The following is a 20,496-nucleotide window of genomic DNA, read 5'->3' on the forward strand; positions in this document are numbered from 1 at the left end:
TTATGTACAGAGGATAAGTTCTTTTTTCGGATATTATATATAAGAGTAATACACATGTGTTAAGGAACTATATATGGAATAATGGGTTCTACTAAACGCCGATCACAGATGCGTTGGTATAAACCCCGATAAACCCTTAAACCATACTGATTCTGCCCCTTTAAAATCAGAATGAAGTAAACATCTAACAAATTAACTTTTCTTAGCGAACTCATACTCTGTACACAATTATTCTTTCATGGTTTTTGAACAATGTGGCTGTTTCGTAACTTTTAAAGACATTATTTTGTTCATCCCAATCACCAAATGAATCCAATCAAACATAATGGGCTATATACAGGGTGTCCCGTAAGTACCACGACAAACTTGGGGAGAACATAGGTGAGGGTCTGACCTCTCTGGGAAAAAAAAATTACCTTAGTAAAAGTGTCACCGTTTTTGCACTATCAATTGTTTTAGATTTTTTGAGAAATTCAGCTCTCTTCATCTTCTTTCGTTAACTGCGTGTACAAATTTGGTGATGCAGTGTTTATTTTTTCTGTTAAATACTATCAGATAGTTGGTCTATCATATTGAAATGTAAATTGGTTAAAAGATGTAAATGAACTATGAAAAAAATAGGGATATTTTTAGATTTTAATTTTTTACTATTTTTCCCTCAACTTTGACTCGTCGCGGTGAAAAAAAAATGTACTGGACTATAAGTGTACATTGCGCAAAAAAATATGTCCAGTTAATAGAGATTTCAAAAAGGTACCACACTTACTCTTTAAAGTTGAAGAAAAAAAAGTTAAGACCGTTTTTGCATGAAAGGGACTGAAACCAACTAAAACGTAATGATCGACTTTTTATTTAAATTACGGTTTCTACCGACTCACAACGTGTCAGGCAGTACTAAATCACATTATTACCTAGTAACACACTTAAAAATATCATTCTTCATTTGTAAAAAAAATCAATTTAGTAACTAACTAGCATACAAAGTAATACAATTTATTAAATCAATTTTTACCTACTTTGAAGTGTCGTTTCGAAGTGAAACTTCGTACATGTATGTAATTTGAATGACAATACCATAATATGACGTCTTGCAACTAATCTGATGATGGAGCCAGGATATGGATGGTAAATCTCTTACCAATTTAGCCCAAACTCGAGGGATTTACTAAGAAATGAACCATGCACCTGCTGGCTCCATCATCAGATCTGTTCCAAGATGTCATATTATAGTATTGTCATTCAAATTACATACATGTACGAAGTTTCACTTCGAAACGACACTTCAAAGTAGGTAAAAATTGACTTAATAAATTGTATTACTTTGTTTGCTAGTTAGTTACTAAATTGTTTTTTTACAAATTAAGAATGATATTTTTAAGTGTGTAACTAGGTAATAATGTGATTTAGTACTGCCTGACACGTTGTGAGTCGGTAGAAACCGTAATTTAAATAAAAAGTCGATCATTACGTTTTAGTTGGTTTCAGTCCCTTTCATGCAAAAACGGTCTTAACTTTTTTTTCTTCAACTTTAAAGAGTAAGTGTGGTACCTTTTTGAAATCTCTATTAACTGGACATATTTTTTTGCGCAATGTACACTTATAGTCCAGTACATTTTTTTTTTCACCGCGACGAGTCAAAGTTGAGAGAAAAATAGTAAAAAAATTAAAATCTAACAATATCCCTATTTTTTTCATAGTTCCTTTACATCTTTTAACCAATTTACATTTCAATATGATAGACCAACTATCTGATAGTATTTAACAGAAAAAATAAACACTGCATCACCAAATTTGTACACGCAGTTAACGAAAGAAGATGATGATGGCTGAATTACTCAAAAAATCTAAAACAATTGATAGTGCAAAAACGGTGACACTTTTACTAAGGTAATTTTTTTTTCCCAGTGAGGTCAGACCCTCACCTATGTTCTCCCCAAGTTTGTCGTGGTACTTACGGGACACCCTGTATAATGCGTTTGACTAAGAATACGTGATGTATTAAAATGATTAAATGCGTAGATTACATCAGTAAAATCCGCTTAATGATACATTCACCTGAATTCATCTGAATGTTTCAATTGCCACATTGCTCAAAAACTGTTACCACTTTTTTTATTTTTCTAGCGACGAACTTCTTTTTATGAAGTCTGGTATATCAACAAACTGACAGTGTGGCATAGTCAAACCTTATATATAAAGAATTAAGATTTTTTAAAATTGAGTTTCAAAATTTATTAAAACTTGTGATAAAAGAGTATGGTCCAAACCGAATAAGATAAAAATTATATTATATTGTTGATAGAGTAAAAACATTTACGTCAGACAGTTTTCTATGTATTTCTGTAATTAAAAAAAACTATGAAAACGACACTACATTTTCTTTTTTCTCTTTCTTTTTTCAGAATTTCGGTTTCTCTTTGCAATATTTATTGATAATTCTACATTATCGCTGTAGATATACCAAGACTATTATAACAGGCATATTGTACAATGTACACATAGAAGATAACTAGACGCAAGTGTCGACCGATCGTCTCGTACCTTTACCCTTAGCGACCGCGTCGACCGACGCGTTGGCCAACAGTCATAACGCGACCGACCGCACGTAGGACTCGTCTTCGTACAAATCCGCGGATAATCGTAACGCGTGTTCGTGTGCGAGCGCTGACAGTTCCTTCAACCACTCGTCTAGGAGGACCGCGTTGAGGACTGATCGGACTGTTGCCGATTGGTTCCAATATGCCTCTTGCGTGAATGTTGGCTTCTGTACTCTGCTTTGAATGTAGTGCACGTTTTGTGGACTCTGTTGCGGTGGGGATGCTGCGAAAAGGTTAGAATTTTATATTATATACCAGTAGTATATTTATTTATATTACAAAGACAGTATTCGTGGTTCTCATAGAATTGTCCTCACGTAATATATAGTAGATACAATGTCTGCTACAAAATGGGAATATTGATGGCCGTTTTAATGGATGGCAGTTTAAAAGCCAAGTTGAAACGACTCTTTCTTTCACTACACCCTTTAAACTTGAAGAAAGTAACATTTAACTACTATAATAGGACTGAAATAGAACCTTATATTTTTTGTTTTCACATTTTATTATTTTACATAATAATAATGCCCGTCAGTACTCATAACGAGTACGCGTCGTATTAATAACGTACTTTTAACGTATTTTTAACGTATTTTTTCGTACCAAAGATCAAAATTTGACAATTTCTAGAAGACAGCAAAAGACAAATATCAATGTTTGGCGAGTAAATTCTACAAAATATACCATCCAACATAATTCCGACATACCTTGGGTTTTCCTATTGAACATATTAGAGAAACTCGTGGAGAGGCTGCGGCGTTTGCTCTCCACTCGCCTGAAGGGCGACTCCTCGCCCCGCGCGGCCGGCGAGCGCGTCCTCTGAGATCGGGATGCTGTGCGACCTAAGGGACAATTAAAGATTTTAGTACGCCACACTAAGGGAACATGTAAGTTTTTGAACTAAAGAACTACTTAAGGTCAAAAACCCTCCCTTGCGAGGGGAAATTGAAAGTGGTAGGACCGTCTGTGGTTCGACTTCCGGCAGCACCAACGCTACGTCTATTTCTGCGTCATAACAGCAGTGTTAAAAGCCGCTGTGTAACACTTTGAGATACTTATCCGAGACTTTCCAAGTTAGTCCTCAGGAGGAGGAGGAGGCAGGAGTAATATAAGAAGTATAAAAACCAGGGACATATTCCATCACACTGTTTCAATGTGGATTTCTAGAGTTTACGGGCACAATTTACTGTAATAAATTTGGTTTTATATTACTGGTTAATAAACATGATGGTAGAATATGGTCCAATTGTGGGGAGCGACCAACAGGACATAAAAACCGTTTCAGACCTAAAAAATAACATAAAAAACTTACTGTCTTCATTTGTCTGCACACGTGACTTCACCAGCGCCATCTCCCGCTGTATTAGGAAAACACGCGCCTTGTCCACGAGGTCGTCGATGTTTTCTAAATCTTCAGTCACTATATCCACTTCCTCCTTGAGCCTGCTTAGAATCTGCGGATAGAGTTCATGTTAAGTATAAAAAAATAGGCAATGAAGAGCTTCGTGCATGTAAATCGAAATGAAATTAAACAAGTTATATAAATTTTTTAAACATCTCGACTCTATTTTATTGTCAAAAGTTCTAAAACTACTAATATTGAACTACGTTCAAATGAACTGGAACCCTATGTGGTTCAACTCCGAAGATGTCACCACCACATCTTTCGTCTAATAACAGTAATGTTGATCGCCGGTGTATTTTAGTTTTTTGTGATTTGGTTAGGGAGACACTTATACGAGGCTTTCCGATCGGACCGTATGTGAGATCTAACTCAAGCAAGACTTAATTATATCTGGCATCGATTCACCATCAACTCATTACTGTTTCACTGCTGAGCACGGGTCTCTTCTCGGAATGAGAATGATTAGGCCATAATACTAAAATTAAACTTTTTCTTTATATTCTCAGGTATGCAGGTTTCCTCGCTATGATTTTCTTCAACGTTTCAGCAAGTGATAATTAATTTCTGATACGTACATAACGGCGTTGATTACAGAGGCTCATTAATGATATTTTCACTCACGATCACGTGGTGCATGCTCGTTTGCTAATTAAATAATAAAAAGGAATACCCGTATTACCTGAAACAGCGACGGTATATTATACTGGAGAGTGGTGGTGCTGCACAGCAGTAAGGAGGACAGCAGCGGTGTTGGTAGTGACGCCAGTTTGCACAGTATGCTGCTGACTCTACATATCTCCGTCACGTCAGACTCTAGTAGCGTCGCCGCTTTCCGCAGCAGGATCGTTAGGAGCGGGCCTGGAATCATCGGAAAAAGTGTGTTAATGTATAATAAACTGATTGGATTATGTATTATTTTCCGCGCTGTTGTGTTCTGGTTTGAAGGGTGTTCTGTGAAGGGTGTTATGTTCTGGTTTATACAGATTTATTTATTTATTTATTTATTTATTTATTAAAAAGTCGCACCAACAAGGTGAACACTGATGCATACAAATTATTTTGATAAAACATTGAGATATTTAATTAAGTGCCACCTCAATTACAGGTGCGAACAGCTTGAGCAACTACATACTAAACAATATTTTATAGTTATATTCTAAAATGCTATTAGGAAAAAAATGTAAAAAAATAACAATATTCAAAAAACTATACATTCCTGATAACTTAACTCACAACATGATTACAAATTAAATAACATCAACATTGAGAATACAGGTTATGATGTGATATTTTTAATTTAAATTAATTATAGTTTGATTAAATTATATAATTCAATTATTATTATTATATTATTCGATAAAAAATTATAGTTTGATTAAATTATATTATTCAATTATTATTATTATATTATTCGATAAATTAATTATATTATTAAATAATTTAAGACTACACATCAAGATAAACACACTTACTTTAAACAGATTAACTTTAAATTAAGATAACTTTAAATATATCTAAATTATTTCAGAAATTAACTTTTTAAACAATGTTAGAGAATTTCAAAAGATATCAACAGAGTTTGGTTTTGACCCAGGGTCGCATGAATTTTCACTGCCTATATTTATGTTATGTACTTTGTTGTAACTCCTAAGTATCCTATTTAAAGGAGCGTAATGTCCTAGATTAGATCGTGCGAACTTTGGAACAAATGGAGTATACTTTGTATATCTGGGCAATCTTCTAGGAATAGATATCGATAGATCTGACAAAACGTGTGGAGCGTCAATGTAACCATTCACCAGTTTATACAGAAACATGATGTCCAGCAGCTTTCTACGATGGAGTAGTGATTTTAGGTGGAAATGTTGTAGTCGGTCATCATAACTTGGTAGGGTTTTGGCCAAATTACAATTATAAGACAAGTGCCATAGAAATCGCTTCTGTACAGACTCTAAGCGTTTGTTATATATGTCATAGTGCGGGTTCCATATAACACTGCCGTATTCCAAGCCACCACGAACGAGTGCATTGTAAATTGCTATTTTTGTGTCCGGCTTCTTGAATTCCCTACAGTTCCGAAGAACAAAACCCAGAACTCTGAAAGCTTTTTTAATTATATGGTCAATGTGCAGATTAAATCGTAATTTGCTGTCGAGGATAATTCCTAGATCCCTGATGTGATCAACCTCTTTTAGTGGTACCCCATTAATTAGATAAGATCTAGTAAGCGGGACGTTTTTCCTACTGAAGCGCACTACATGACATTTGTCGGTATTCAAACTCATGCCATTCAGTTTGCACCACGAGACCAGGTTATCGAGATCTTCGCTCAACAACAATCCATCCTCAGTTGAATTAACAGTCCTAAAGAATTTTAAATCGTCAGCAAACATGTAATACTTAGAATTTTGGAAACACTCGCCCACATCGTTAATGAAGATGTTGAAGAGTAGGGGTCCCAAGTGAGAGCCTTGAGGGACTCCAGAAGAAGCTATATATAACTTAGATCGATATCCACCTACCACAACCGTTGATTGCCTGTTTCTCAGATAGGATCTGCACCAATCCAAGAAAGATCCGGCTATTCCCACAGATGAAAGCTTACGCAACAACATATCATGGTTTACTTTGTCGAATGCCTTGCTGAAGTCGGTGTATATTACATCAAAAGATTGTCCATGATCGACCCCCTCAGCAAGGTCGCCGACAAAAGATATCAGGTTGGTTGAAGTGGATCGTAACTTCATGAAACCATGCTGTTGCAGAACGATCTTCTGCTTTAAATGCCACGAAATTATTGGACAAATGATCATTTCAAAGACCTTTGCAAAAATTGTGATGATAGATATCGGCCTATAGTTTTTCACTGAGCCTGAGTCGCCACCTTTATGCAATGGTATCACAAGAGCTTCCTTCCAGGCCGTTGGGAATGTACCAGTGTTCAAAGATTTATTGAATATAAAACTAAGAGGCAATGCCAGTACGCTGGCACATTTGACAACAAATATTGCTGGTATACCATCCGTGCCAGCACCTTTCGTGGGATCAAGTTTTTCCAAAACCCTAAGGACCTGGTGTTCAGTGACTAATATGTTAGTTAGTAGGTTGGAAGCGATAGAGGGCGAAAAGGACATGTTTGGAATGGATATGGTGTCGGAGTTATAGACAGAGGAAAAATGTGACGCAAAAAGATCGCAGATATCCGGTCCCGTGGTAGCAAGTTTAGTTGTGGAAAAGATTTGCGCCGGGTAGGTACTATTGCCACCTCTTTTCTGTTTAATAAAACTCCAGAGTAATTTGGGATTCGATTTGAGGGAAGACTCCAACCGCTGCAAGTATAATTTATAATTTAAACTATGTAATTTTGCACACCTTTCTCTAAGTAACTCAAATGTTAATAGATCCCGAGGATTCGAGTACTTGCGATATTTCATTCTGTATTTAAGTTTTTCGTTTATGACCCTGATTAAAGCAGATGAGAACCACACCGGATATTTCTTGTTATTACGCGGTTTAGATCTTGGGATATGTTTAATAATAGAAGACTTAAGTAATTCATAGAAACGTTCAACCATATTGTCTAGGGTATCGCAATGCGATAGTTCGCTTTCCCAGGTGATACTTTTAAGTTCACTGATGATCTTCGTATAATCAGCTTTGTGAAAGAGGAATTTAGTTTCACATTTAGTTTGGAGATTTTTATGCTGATCAGAGGTAATACAGAATTCAATGGGAGGATGCAAGGGATCAATTATAGTTAGTGGGTCGGCAGATACATCGATATAAGAAATGTCCATGGAACTCATCACTAGGTCCAATACTTTACTTTTGTTGTTTAGACAATTGTTATATTGATTGAGGTTATTGAGCGACATAAAGTCAATAAGCATATTGTTAAAAAGACTATTCGATGGTGCGGCAGTAAGTGTACCGTGGCTGTTGGTATTCCAACAAACACTGCCTAGGTTAAAATCACCGAGTACAATGGTGTCTCCACTGTGCTTTTCCAATATACCATTGGAATTTGTTATAAAATGCTCTAGTATATGTTTTTTAACAGGTGGGGGTATATAAACACCGCAGATGTACAGGTGCCTGTTTGTATCATTTCTATCCCGCATCTCTACTTTAACCCATAGATCCTCACAATCGGACTCTTGGTTGGACAAACGGTGAGACTTTAAGCGAGTAGAGACAGCGATTAGAACCCCACCACCTATTTTATTGCCATGAAACCCGCTGCTTTCCCGATCACGCCTATAAACTGTGTACCGATCATCAAATAATTCGTTGTTAGATATGCTGCTGTCCAACCATGTCTCTGTAAAAACTATTACATCGAAATTACAACAAACAACATTATTAAAGAGGTCAATTGTTTTTGTTTTTAATCCTCTAACATTCTGGTAGTAACAAGTAAAGGAGCCCTTAAGTAATACTTATAACAAATTTAGCGCACTTATGATAAGCGATTGAGCAAATCTATGTTTTTGACGTGGACATAATTTGATTCTTCGTTTTTTCGCATGAAAATTCTACCGTCCCGTACCCAAACGAATTTGAAGTTCAACTCTCGAGCCTTCATTCGAGCGGCAGCGTGCAGTGACTTGTTCTCGAAGGTGAGGTGTTCCACCACGTAAATGGCACTCTTTTTATCCCCACCTATGCCTAAATGGCTACTGTTTAGCTTATCATCACGGTTTTTCTTGTTGAACTTAGATGTAGCAGCAAGAAACTCATCCCGCAGTCGAGAATTATTGAATTTTACTAAGATAGAGCGTGGTCGAGGGCTTGACTTGTTCAGTTTCGCCAATCGGGTGCAGTAGTCAATGTTTCCTTCATTAATGGGGCATTTGATAACTTTGCCCAGCTGCACTACTGTGTTTATTAAGTTCTCCTGCCTATTTTCTGGAACGCACTGAATTTCAATATTCGAGGAACGCGATTGTTGATCCATTTGCGCCACTCTTGCTGACAAAGATAAGTTAATGGCTCGTAAAGATTCAGTTTCTGATTTCAAAACCTCGATCGCATTATGTTGAGTAGAATAGTTAGCCTTAATCTTATCGAGTTCCTCATTGAACAGTGCCATTGATGCTTCGAGAGATGACACCGCGTTTCGAACTTCTAAAACCTCTGGCTGAATCTGGCGACTAAATAATGTTTGTAGCTCTTCGCGGATAATGTCGCGTATTCCACTGGCAGATAAGCAAGAGCATTTTACTTCGCTGCGGGCCTTACTGCGCTGAGTAACGTTCTCGTGTTGAGGTGAGAGAAGCGGGTTGCTTCGAACAGGAGTGTTAGTGTTGTCTCCTCCCTTGCGTTCTTTACTATGACATAGAACGCAGATCCAGTTTGATCGGAGCTCGGCGGACATACCATTAAAATCTTTCAAAGTCAAATTTATACAGGAGTGGTGATAATTTGACTTACAGCGTACACAGTGCATAAAGAGAGCGCCCTTCAACTTCTTTAGGCACGCGGTGCATTCATTTGACTGTTCCATGATGTAATGTTATTTGGGTAGTTTTTCTAATGTTATAAATCTGCGTTCTTGGTGTTTATTATTATTTTTTAACGTCTATTTTTTTTCCATCTATATATTGTTTTTTATATTAAAAAAAAACAAAGAAAAAAAACAAACAAAAAAAAAAAAAAAAAAGAAAAAGTTTATCACTTCGGGATTTGAACTCAGGTGTGATAGAACGTTAGCACTTCTCGACACCTTTATTCCACGCTGAGCTTGGAGTTACTCTACGAATTTAATGTACTATTGCTTCTGTAGTGAATTGCTGACTTGAAGTTGTTGCCGGTAATATTTTTGTGACCATATATGGTAATGACTACGGCACAAGCAGCATTCGATGACTCACTGTCTATTAATAGTACACAACACTGATTCTATTGCACTTTGGTTTAAAACAAATGATCAATTATTTACACTCTGAGATTGTTTCTTGTTGTGATTATTGTTTTATTTGAACACTTATACTTTAGGCAAAAAATTAAAGTTAATTACATGCGTAACTGGGGCTCACTAATAGCAATAACAGAAAAAAAAACATACGGAGAGGTGTTTAGTACGTGCGCTCTGTGCGAGTGCGAGAGCGAGTCCTCTAAGTCAGATAAGGAGGTTATACTTTTTCGAGGCGTTCCAGTTCAGTCCTCAGGGGTAGCGGCGCATCTGTGGCTGACCTCAGGTGGTAATATCTAATCCTATCTGGGGTTGATTACAGATGTCCATGCACGGCAGTAGCCACTTACCATCAGGTAGACTGCTCGTTCCTTCGTTCGTCCATACATTAATTTTCATCGTAAATAATTTATCGGATAACGACTACTTTGACAACTTGTTTACAACCGTTATAGGCGAACATAAGTAAGTACATTTATATTTGTACTCAAAAAAATAATAGTCGAATCCTGCTAATTACGTAAGATGGAAAATTCATTATCAATTTTAGATATATGTAGTTACCTTCTTTTACAAATAGTTATTTCTATTCTTACCGATAATAGATTCAGCGCTGACTCTCCAACTCCTCACTGACGGTGCTTCATCATCCATAACACTGGGTGGGACTTTAACAAAACTCTTCCAAAACGATTCCTCCGCATACGTATCACTGTCCTCATTATCTTCATTCCTAAACCTTAGGCTGTCGTACCCACTGCTTTCCCCAAACGAATTCAAGCTATCATGTTCCTTGCTTTCACCGGTTTTTTCTTCATTCAGTGACGTCAGACTATGTGGCTCCTTCTCTGACGTTTCACTGGTCTTAAGCGTATCGTATCCACTAGTACACACGGACACAAGGCTGTCCTGCTCTCTCCCGCTGCTTTGTGGTTCTATCTCTTTCATCTCCTTAGTGGAGTTGTTGTTGGCCTCTCTCTTCGACACAACAACGTCGTACTTGGCCGTCCAGTTCACGCAGGCGATCGTTCGTGACACCAATTCGAACCGCGCGTCGCATACGTACGCGTGATAATTAGAGTATAATGTTTCGTTGGGATTCTGGAATTTAGACAAATACAATTAAGTCCGATAAAAAGAATATTTATTTTAATATCATTTGACGAATAAACATTATATTGTATATTGAACCAAACGATAACGTATGATAAAGGTAGTGGTGTAAATTGTGAAACATAAAATTGTAGTTTTGATCGGATGATCTTTGAGGCTGTTGATGACAAAAATAATTCTGTATACTCAAAAATATATTCATTTTGAAAGTTAAACAAAGCTATAATATTAAGGTAAAAATCATAGATTAGTAAAGATTACTCACTCCTAACAAGAAAATGTACCCAGTTTTGAGAATTGAAATAGTTACGTAAAAAAGTTTTGCCACGTCTCCGTGCTAAAATGTCCCTAAAATATTTGAAATTATTATTATAAATTATTTATTTAATATGTAAATTACGCAGTATTAGTTATTTATTCGTAAATTTTCTCTAAAAATGTTTTTATTTGTCAAGAATTCAAAAAAAGAACTTACTAAAATAAGCCATTTGTGGCTTCATTCAATTTCAAGGCGGCGAAGTATCTTTACTAATCTATGGTAAAAATATTTAATATAATAAATAAATTATGGAACAATGAATCCATTCTCAAAGAAACAATAACATTACATTCCTGATTTAAAGCAGAAAAGATAGTTATATAAATATGTTATTCTTTCAATATTCTTTGTTGCAATTTGAATATATCCTATAATAGTACAGTCTCAAAAAATAAACAAATATCACTTACCCCATAATCAAAATTAACTTCATGGACTAGATTACTCATAGCTATATCTCCATTCACACCGTTCACCCGTCTGTCGTCATCCCTCCTCAGATCCAGTACTCTCCTCCCACTCATTGCTAGCTCATCCACCCATTCCTTGGTCTTCTCTATAGGTCTTGAACAGCATTTAGGGCTGAGGGCTAGAAAGGCCATAGCAGATTCTCTATAGGGCTCCGGGTCGGATATCTTGTGCCGGTAGGACGGTGCCAAGTGTTGCCCGTTCAGAAGGTATTTGTACACGAGTTCGATCATCACGTCTTCACAGTTCAGGTCTATCAGCGTTTCCATCAGTGATAGGGTGACGAGTGATAACTGAAACATTTATTTAAATAAAATGCATTTTAGAAGCAGTTCAACTTTTTTTTAATGTTCCTTAGAAACAATTTAATGGATTCGACCGTAGATATGGAAAGAGGAAAAATGTTTTTTTTTAATGATAATTATATAATTATTTAAAGAAGGTTGTGATCCTAATGACCACATCACATTACATAATTTTACATTGTTTTCTTTAGACGATTTATCATGAATTAAATTTGAAAATTTCGTAAAAATAATCTTATTTACTTACACTAATGTCAAAATGTAAACTTAGGTATAGTAAATAAGACGTTTCCCCATTATCATTAACCTATTTCACACCACTTTAATACCTTAAAATAAACATCATATTTTTTACATTCATATGTTATTACACGAAAAACATATGTTATTGCTGATGGGATTTATTGGTGGGGCGAATGATAATTGGGTACATGTAGTACTTTTTTCATTTTGCAACCTTTTTTAGACGTTTCTTATGTCGAATGTATGACGCATGATGGTGAATGTTACTCACCTGCGAGTTCCCCTCCAGCCGGGCGAGCAGCACATCGATCACCTTCAAGCCATCGTACTGGTAGGTGAAGAGGAAGTGCAACACCGCTCGCAGCAGGCCGGCCCGCTCTCCGCATCGCAGCAGCAGCTCGAGGTATGCCGCGGCCGCCGCCTGCTCGCCGCCGCCGCTCTGCAAGCGCGCCGCTCTCGTCTACCGTCCGTCGGGTTAGTGCGCCGTGCGGTGCGTTGTGTGTGTTTGTATGTGAGTATATGTGTTCATGTGTGTGTTTGTTTGTTTGTGTACGTGTGTGTGTGTATTTCGTGTGTGTTGATGTCGCTTATCGCGCTTGAATAAGCACGCCTCGACAGGTGGAGGCGTACCGTACAAATGGTTATGAGTATATACAGGGTGAATTTTTAAAACAGTCCTTCAGGGCCAAATCAGAAACTATAAGGATTAGCGAAAAATGCTGAAAGGAGTTACGAGGCCGATTTTGATAAAAACTAAAACTACATCATTACTTTTTTAAAATAACTTTTTCCCTAGCCGGGAATCGAACGAGTTCATTTTGAAAAAAAATGCACCCTCTATATTATTCCACTATCTGATAGTGTTGTTTATAAGGATCAAAATCTGGAAAGTAATGATAAATGAAAAACTAAAGGAAAAGCCTCAATTTTAAGAAAATACATATTTTTTCATATTAATTTGGCAGTTAAGTTCCCGCCATTCATTAATTTAAATATTTCGTTTATTAACATTTTTTTTGACTCAATGTTTCTAATCATTCGATGTTTTATTTCCCAATAATTAATATTTTTATGTCCGACTTAGCTAAGGTTTTTTTAGGACCATTAAAATAGATTTACTTACTATGGGCGGAGTTTCGTTTAATAAAGATGTAAAGTTGACAATTTGCGAGAATTACTTTTTAGAGTCAAATCCGAGTGATTACTAAAAAAAGAGATATAGAAAATCATATTTAACGTTGGAACGAAGTTGTAAACAACAAACAATAAGAATTTACTATTTAATCAGTTATCTATTTTCATTAAAAAATAAATCCTAAAAACGGCGGTAACTTATTTGCCAAACTATTACTTGTTCATACTAAGCCGTATGTCATTGTCATAACATCGAATAATTAGTTGATTAACCAACAAATTCTTCAATGGTATGACTTATGTCTGTTTCTAAAGAATTATACATAAATCATTTGTTATGTATAATCCTTAAGGATTAGTATGCCAATGTATACATACGTATTTTCTTAAAAAAAATCCTTTTTTCTTTAATTTGTCACATAACATTACTTCCCAGAATTTGATCCTTATAAGCGACACTATCAGATAGTGGAAATTTATAGAGGTGTCATTTTTTTAAAAATGAACTCGTTCTATTCCCGGCTAAGGAAAAAAATATTTAAAATAACTAATGATGCAGTTTTAGTTTTTATCAAACTCGGCCTCGTAACTCCTTTCAGCATTTTTCGCTAATCCTTATAGTTTCGGATTTGGCCCTGAACGCCCGTTTTAAAAATTCACCCTGTATACAAATATAGAGTGAGTGTGTGTAGCTATGGGCACGCGCTACAGCGCGTGGGCATGTATGTGTAGTTGTACTTATATGTGTATTTTGTACAATATGGGAGTAGCAGACAAGCTTACAGTCCACCATGGTAAGTGGCTAGTGCCACATCCGTAATCAACCCCAGATAAGATTAGATATTCCTACCTAAGGTCGGTCATAGATGCGCCGCTACCCCTGAGGACTAAGCTGAAACGCCTCGGAAAAGTATGTCTCCTTTGCCACACCCTTCAAACCAGAACACAGCAGCGTTCAACACTGCTGTTATAAGTCAGATATAGGTGTGGCGGTAGTACCGACGGAGTCTAACCACAAAAGGTTCTACCACCTTTAAAATGTGTATGTTTGGAATATGTTTATGTCCCTTATTGCGCGTGGACAGGTACACCTCGACGTGGCGTACTGTATAAATGGATATGAGTGAGCATACACGGGCGTAGCAGTGAGCGCGCGCTAAATCGCGTGTGCCTGTGTGTGTGTGTGTGTGTGTGTGAATGTGTTGTGATAACGCGATGTATCGTCCGCGTCAAATGTGTCTGCTAGTCCACTCCGAATATAGAAACGAGTCGCGTCGCAACAGAAAATTGCAGATATCAACGGGATGAAGACAGCGTGGGACCCTCCTGGCACCCGTCCGCAGCCCGCTCTCACCCACGGGTACGTAGCTGCGTTAGTGTGCCCTTACGTTACGGAGTATAATGCTAACCTGCGCGGCTAACAACTTCAGAGCGGACTAGCAGTTTGGCGCGGTCTATACGAGCACACTTGTCCAGTGTTTCCACGCATGTGTGAACGTAACGCGTGAACGTGCATACGCATTTAAGAATGATGTGTGTTAAACACTTCAACGGTTTGCACACTGTAACCTCACCCTCCATTCGTGTGACAGTACGCCTACAAATGTATGTGTGTATGTTTCGTTGTGTTGTTTGGTAGATTGTTCGTGTACGTGTCTGTGTATTGGGCGGTTGAATGACAGTCGAGATAAGGGAGGATGATATTGGATAGTCATTTTTTATTTATTGTATTATAAAACTCATAGCAATTGAAACTTTTCGAAATTAGTCTGAGACAAAAGTACCGTTATTGTTATTTCCTCCTTATAACAGCGGTATAGGACGTCTAAAAGTATTAGTAGTAAATAGGAAACTTACGCCACTGCAAGGCAGAAATAAGTGTAACGGTTACGCCATAACTGTAGGACCACTATTAGGTGTACATTTTTTCCCGAATGACAATGACACCCAAAATCATCACCACAATGTCACTGAATAAATCACTCCTCAACTCCAAATGCATGAAATGATGAAATCGTACTCTATCCCATGATGACTTAATGATATGAAATTGGTTGATTGGTAACGAATAATGACGTACGTAATTTATGATATATAGCGAATCAGTGTTCACATACCAACTGTCACTAAACCGCCGTTACCCATATAATGTACCATACGCATCATTCCCGCTTGCACACAAACCCGGCAATACACAAAATACCCACAAAACGAGTTAGTCCATCTCTTTCTTAAACTCCAAAGCTAGATAGATCTCTCTTTTCCCAACATTAATCTTGAAAATTATTAATTTTGGAGGAATGGAATTTATTCATTCAAATATAAATAGTTTCTGAGAGAAACATCTCTGGTTGCATCACAATATTTGGAGTAAAAAAGAGATAAGAGAACTCAAATACCCAGCAATATTCATTATGTAAACCTTCATAACATTTCAAAGAAAAAAAAAAGAAACATTATTCTATGAAAATTTTACAACAGTATTTTTGTGACGATTAACAGAAGCTCACGCTAAAACGGGGTAAGTAATGTTATGAAAGTCCACAAAATAGAAACAATGAATGCATTCCGTTAGATCAGATGACACACGCTTTAGAAACTGCTTATTATAAAAAAAAATAACATATCAATTGTTAATATTAAGGCCATCATGGTATGTAACAATTAAGATAATTTTCAAAAAAAGTGTTATTTATTCGTACATACTCGCATATAAAACTTACGATGATGTTATATAGATGATTTTATTTTTAGCAATGCATTACAAATTCGCCAAATATCAACGAATATAGTTCCATTTTGAATTAATCAAGGTAAATAAAGAAAGAGTACGAAATATTTAACAATAATTGCAAGGAAAGTCGAATTAACTTTCTCGTGGGCCACGTCTAACATTCAATCAGATGATACTTGTATTAGGAAAGTGCAAAAATACAGATTTGATATAAGCACAAGCATCTTTCATTGGGCACCCAATGCTCCAGTGCTATCTTGAGCAACAATATTAAACATTGAAAATAATACAAATACTGCTCGAAATTTATATCAACAAGAATAAAAAAAAAATGGAGTAAAAATAAATTTGACTGGCTGGATCAATGAAATAAAAAATAGAACTATATTCAGTGTTGCCACACGCACGTAACTAGCTCCCCACATCACACGTTACCGTTACCCGTGACCGCTAGTGTTACCTGCAACAGCGCCGGCCCCAACACTGGGACTAAAAAGCCCTGGTATAACAGGTCCAGTAGGTGCTTCTTTATGGACGGATGGGCTACCTGAAAGAAAACCATAAAATAATTTATTTATTTGTTTTTATTATATGGGACTAGCAGACGAGTATGCAGTCCAACTAATGGTAAGTGGCTACTGCGATCCACGGGCATCTGCAATCAACCCCAGATAGGATTGGATATGAAGTCCTACCTGAAGTCGGCCACAGACGCACCGGTACTCCTGAAGACTAAGCTGGAATGCTTCGGAAAAGTATGTCTCTCTCACCACACCCTTCAAATTAGAACACACCAGCGCTTAATTCTACTTATTACGTAGAAATAGGTTTTTTTTTTTTATAATATAAGGTTAGCAGACGAGCATGCAGTCCACCTGATGGTAAGTGGCTACTGCAGCCCATGGACATCTGTAATCAACCCCAGATAGGATTAGATATTCCTACCTGAGGTCGGTCACAGATGCGCCGCTACCCCTGAGGACTAAGCTGGAACGCCTCGGAAAAGTCTGTCTCCCTTCAAATCGGAACACAGCAGCGCCTAACACTGCTGTTATTAGGTAGAAATAGGTGTGGCGGTGGTGCCGCCGGAGTCGAACCACAAAGGGTTCTACCACCCTCAAAATTGTAGGTAGGTATTGTGGGTTGTAGGTGAAAATATAATAAAATTAAAATATTGTAAGATTTTTTTAAGAATTGACGTTCTATGCGTTTTTACTATCAAGCAGCGCAGTGTAGTATGACCGAGGCCTTTCCTAATAGTTAGAGATTTGTCTCAGTTTTCGCGGACATAAAAAAAGGTCGTAGCTATATCTGGCACTGTAGTTCTTTTGTTATAATTATTAATTTAATTTTATATTTAAATAACATAACAAATTATGATACCCTAATTATAGCCTCTTTAGGAAAAATAAAACATTTTTTCAATATTAATCTATTTGACTCAAACGCTTATTTCATCGCAACCAAAACCATTTATTAATTACCGACTTAACCAAAAAGAATACAAAATCATATTTTTATTAAACTTTACAATACCTGTGCCACAGCGTTGCAAAACTCCAACGAATCAACGAATAACGTGAGTTTGTGGATCTGGTTGACGTCGTCGGGCGTTAGTCGGTGTATGCTGTCGTCGAGAGTGCGCGGTAGTAGTGAGTAGAGACCGCTTAGACCTACAACATAAGGGTGTATTGAGATTTTATCTAATTATGTCGTATAGCTTCATAACGTTTGTACTTTCTTGTTACAAGAGGGACAAAGAGAACACGAGAAACAATAAAATACGTGTGGCACTCGGAGACTGCCGCGGTAAAGCATTTTTTATCAACTTATGCAATTACAATTATATATTTATTTAATTTATGCAGTATGCAAAAAGTCATTAACCCGTCAACTGGCGTGTGCGCCCCGGGGTGCACAGATCGCTACTAAAAAGTATCACCGCTGTGCCGGTCGGAGTTAGGTTAGTAGTTTAGGGGTGTTAGGTTTTTTCGTTACGGAATTTCTGGATTCGGTCTCCACGTTCAAGGCCCGCGATAGAAGCTATGCAATAGCTTAAAACAGAAGAAAATAGAAGATAGTATAATACGAGAAATATGTTAGAAACATCACACAGGGGAGGAAGAAAAACAAATGTTCTGTTTGAAATTAACCATCACTAATAAACTGACGATCTAGAAAACCGACAACGGAGACCAAAACTATCCCTCCCTTCTAGACAAGTAGACTATGGTCTTCTTGCCCCAGGTTAGATTTAGGTTCCCCTCCAAAATCCGGTGAAGCTGAGGAGGTTGATAGGGCCACCAACTACACAGTACACAACTACACAATTTAAAAAAAAAACAGTTTCAGAACTCACCAGTAGCGAGCACGGGACAAGCGTTGCCGGCTAGCAGGCAGTGTGCGAGCGGTGCGCAGCGGGCGGACATCTTCGCGCACAGTAACAGTGCATCCCGAGCCGCTGAGCCAGTGGCGCCCTCGCGATGTACCGACGATAACAGCAGGCGGCCGATTATGAACCTGAGGACGTTTTTGACGTTAGAATTCTTAACGCATGCTTGACTTGGGGAGTAAGCTGGTAGATGCGTGACGTTACGAAAAGTGTCATCGGTCGAGACGAAAGGATGTAGAGAGGGAGATATAAGATAGAAAGAGAGAGTGCTGTAAACTCTTGTCGTACTCATACATTTTTTTTAATAAGTACTAACACTGTAGCTGCATATGAACTGCGTGTAGTTCATATGCAGCTATCTAATGCATGCGGTTCAAGTAGCGACTGTGTACACTTCAAACCCGAGCACATACCATTTACCACATCAACTGCAACCATGCAGTCCGCCTTAGGGAGCTCTAAGGTTGACTGGTTGATACATATTTATTTATTGTCATTCTAATCATATATTTACAGTAAGCTTTAAATAAAAAAAAATACATAAATGTATAGAAGAGTCAGTAAACCACGACCCAATATATTTTCATTCATTCTGAGGTAATAAATGGGCCCAACAATGAGATAGTATTAAATTGATATAATGTATACTTTATTAGGCACTAGCTGACCCGGCATCTTTGTACCGCCTCAAAATCTATTTATCAAATATATTTCATATAAAATATAGTCTATGTTACTCGTGGATAATGTAGCTTTCGAATGTTGAAAGAATTTTTAAAATCGGTCCAGTAGTTTTTGAGCCTATTCATTACAATCAAACAAACATACAAAGTTTTCCTCTTTATAATATTAGTATAGATTATAGAAATCATAACTCGCAAATAACTCCTACAATAGTACAACAGATTACCCCACGCATTTACGCTATGTCCATTTAAAGCCAACGATATAATAGTAACATTACGAAATAAGTATTCACACACGACGCGCCTGACTCGGTTTATAATGGTTAATACAATTAGCATCGCATCTGCGAACGTACGCGACTCGATCGTGATGTGCATATTAGAACATTACAATTTATAGCCTACTTACTCGTACGCATATAGTTACAGTAATAGTAATAGTTCTCCGTCAGTTTTTAAAATAGAAAAATCGGCCAAGTGCGAGTTGGACTCGCTCATGGAGGGATGGAACCCTCCATGAGCTCCATCATCATTTTTTTATGTATTTTTAAAAGTTTGTATTTGTTACCATGGCATATAAAAATTTAAACTATGTAGCTATTACGGTTCAAGAATAAACCAAAAAAGGCGGAAAATAGCGGTTTCTTTTATGGCAACACCTACCTATTTTCAACTTTTTTTATTTTTATTATTTCTTGTTATAGCGGCAACAAATACATACCTACTCTATAAAATTTCCAGGGTCTTCAAATTCTTCATTTTAAAGTATGTGAAAAAGTACAGTTTATTATCTTTGTACCTCATCAATATTGAACCGAAAATAACCTTCATATTGATATTTTCGGTTCGGTGATGTTATTTTTGATATAATCTTACTAATAATTATAGAATAAGCTAACTCACTCTGCTTGCGATCCATTCTGTGTGTGGGTCATAAGGAAGAAGAGATCTATGAACTTCATATTCTGCATCAAAACAACGCATAACTGGTTCAGGACGGCGACTAGTTGACCTGGAAGTATAAAAACGCTATCGTTATAAAAATATACTAATTTTACAAAACAAGTAGAGAAAGGCCTTGCAGTACATCTGATAATAAGTGGTCAATGCCGCCAATGGACATCTTTGATTAACTATGGAGTTAATCAAAGATGTCCATCGGCTTCAAATATAAACCTTGTTTACC

At 37.0% G+C, this 20,496-nt stretch overlaps 1 protein-coding gene across 2 annotated transcripts in view; it reads right to left on the bottom strand.

Annotated features, from left to right (window-relative positions):
* Positions 1-2,350: 2,350 nt before the first annotated feature.
* Positions 2,351-20,496, bottom strand: part of LOC140745356 (FHIP family protein GF15501) — a 32,118-nt gene continuing 13,972 nt past the window's right edge. Inside the window, exons 6-16 of one of the 2 annotated variants that reach the window (XM_073077144.1) lie at positions 20,214-20,322; positions 18,592-18,752; positions 17,769-17,905; positions 16,693-16,779; positions 12,636-12,803; positions 11,759-12,109; positions 10,513-11,017; positions 4,682-4,860; positions 3,910-4,051; positions 3,305-3,439; positions 2,351-2,820 (exon numbers count right to left, since the gene is read on the bottom strand). In XM_073077144.1, coding sequence (XP_072933245.1) covers positions 2,585-2,820; positions 3,305-3,439; positions 3,910-4,051; positions 4,682-4,860; positions 10,513-11,017; positions 11,759-12,109; positions 12,636-12,803; positions 16,693-16,779; positions 17,769-17,905; positions 18,592-18,752; positions 20,214-20,322 — 2,210 coding nt within the window. In that variant the 3' untranslated portion in view covers positions 2,351-2,584. Of the gene's footprint in view, positions 2,821-3,304; positions 3,440-3,909; positions 4,052-4,681; positions 4,861-10,512; positions 11,018-11,758; positions 12,110-12,635; positions 12,825-16,692; positions 16,780-17,768; positions 17,906-18,591; positions 18,753-20,213; positions 20,323-20,496 lie in introns of both variants that reach the window. The other variant, XM_073077143.1, reaches the window with a different exon arrangement.

The sequence above is a fragment of the Epargyreus clarus genome, unplaced genomic scaffold, assembly GCF_041222505.1.
Source record: "Epargyreus clarus isolate Ecla_fem2 unplaced genomic scaffold, WU_Ecla_fem_2.2 ptg000010l, whole genome shotgun sequence".
NCBI lineage: Eukaryota > Metazoa > Arthropoda > Insecta > Lepidoptera > Hesperiidae > Epargyreus > Epargyreus clarus.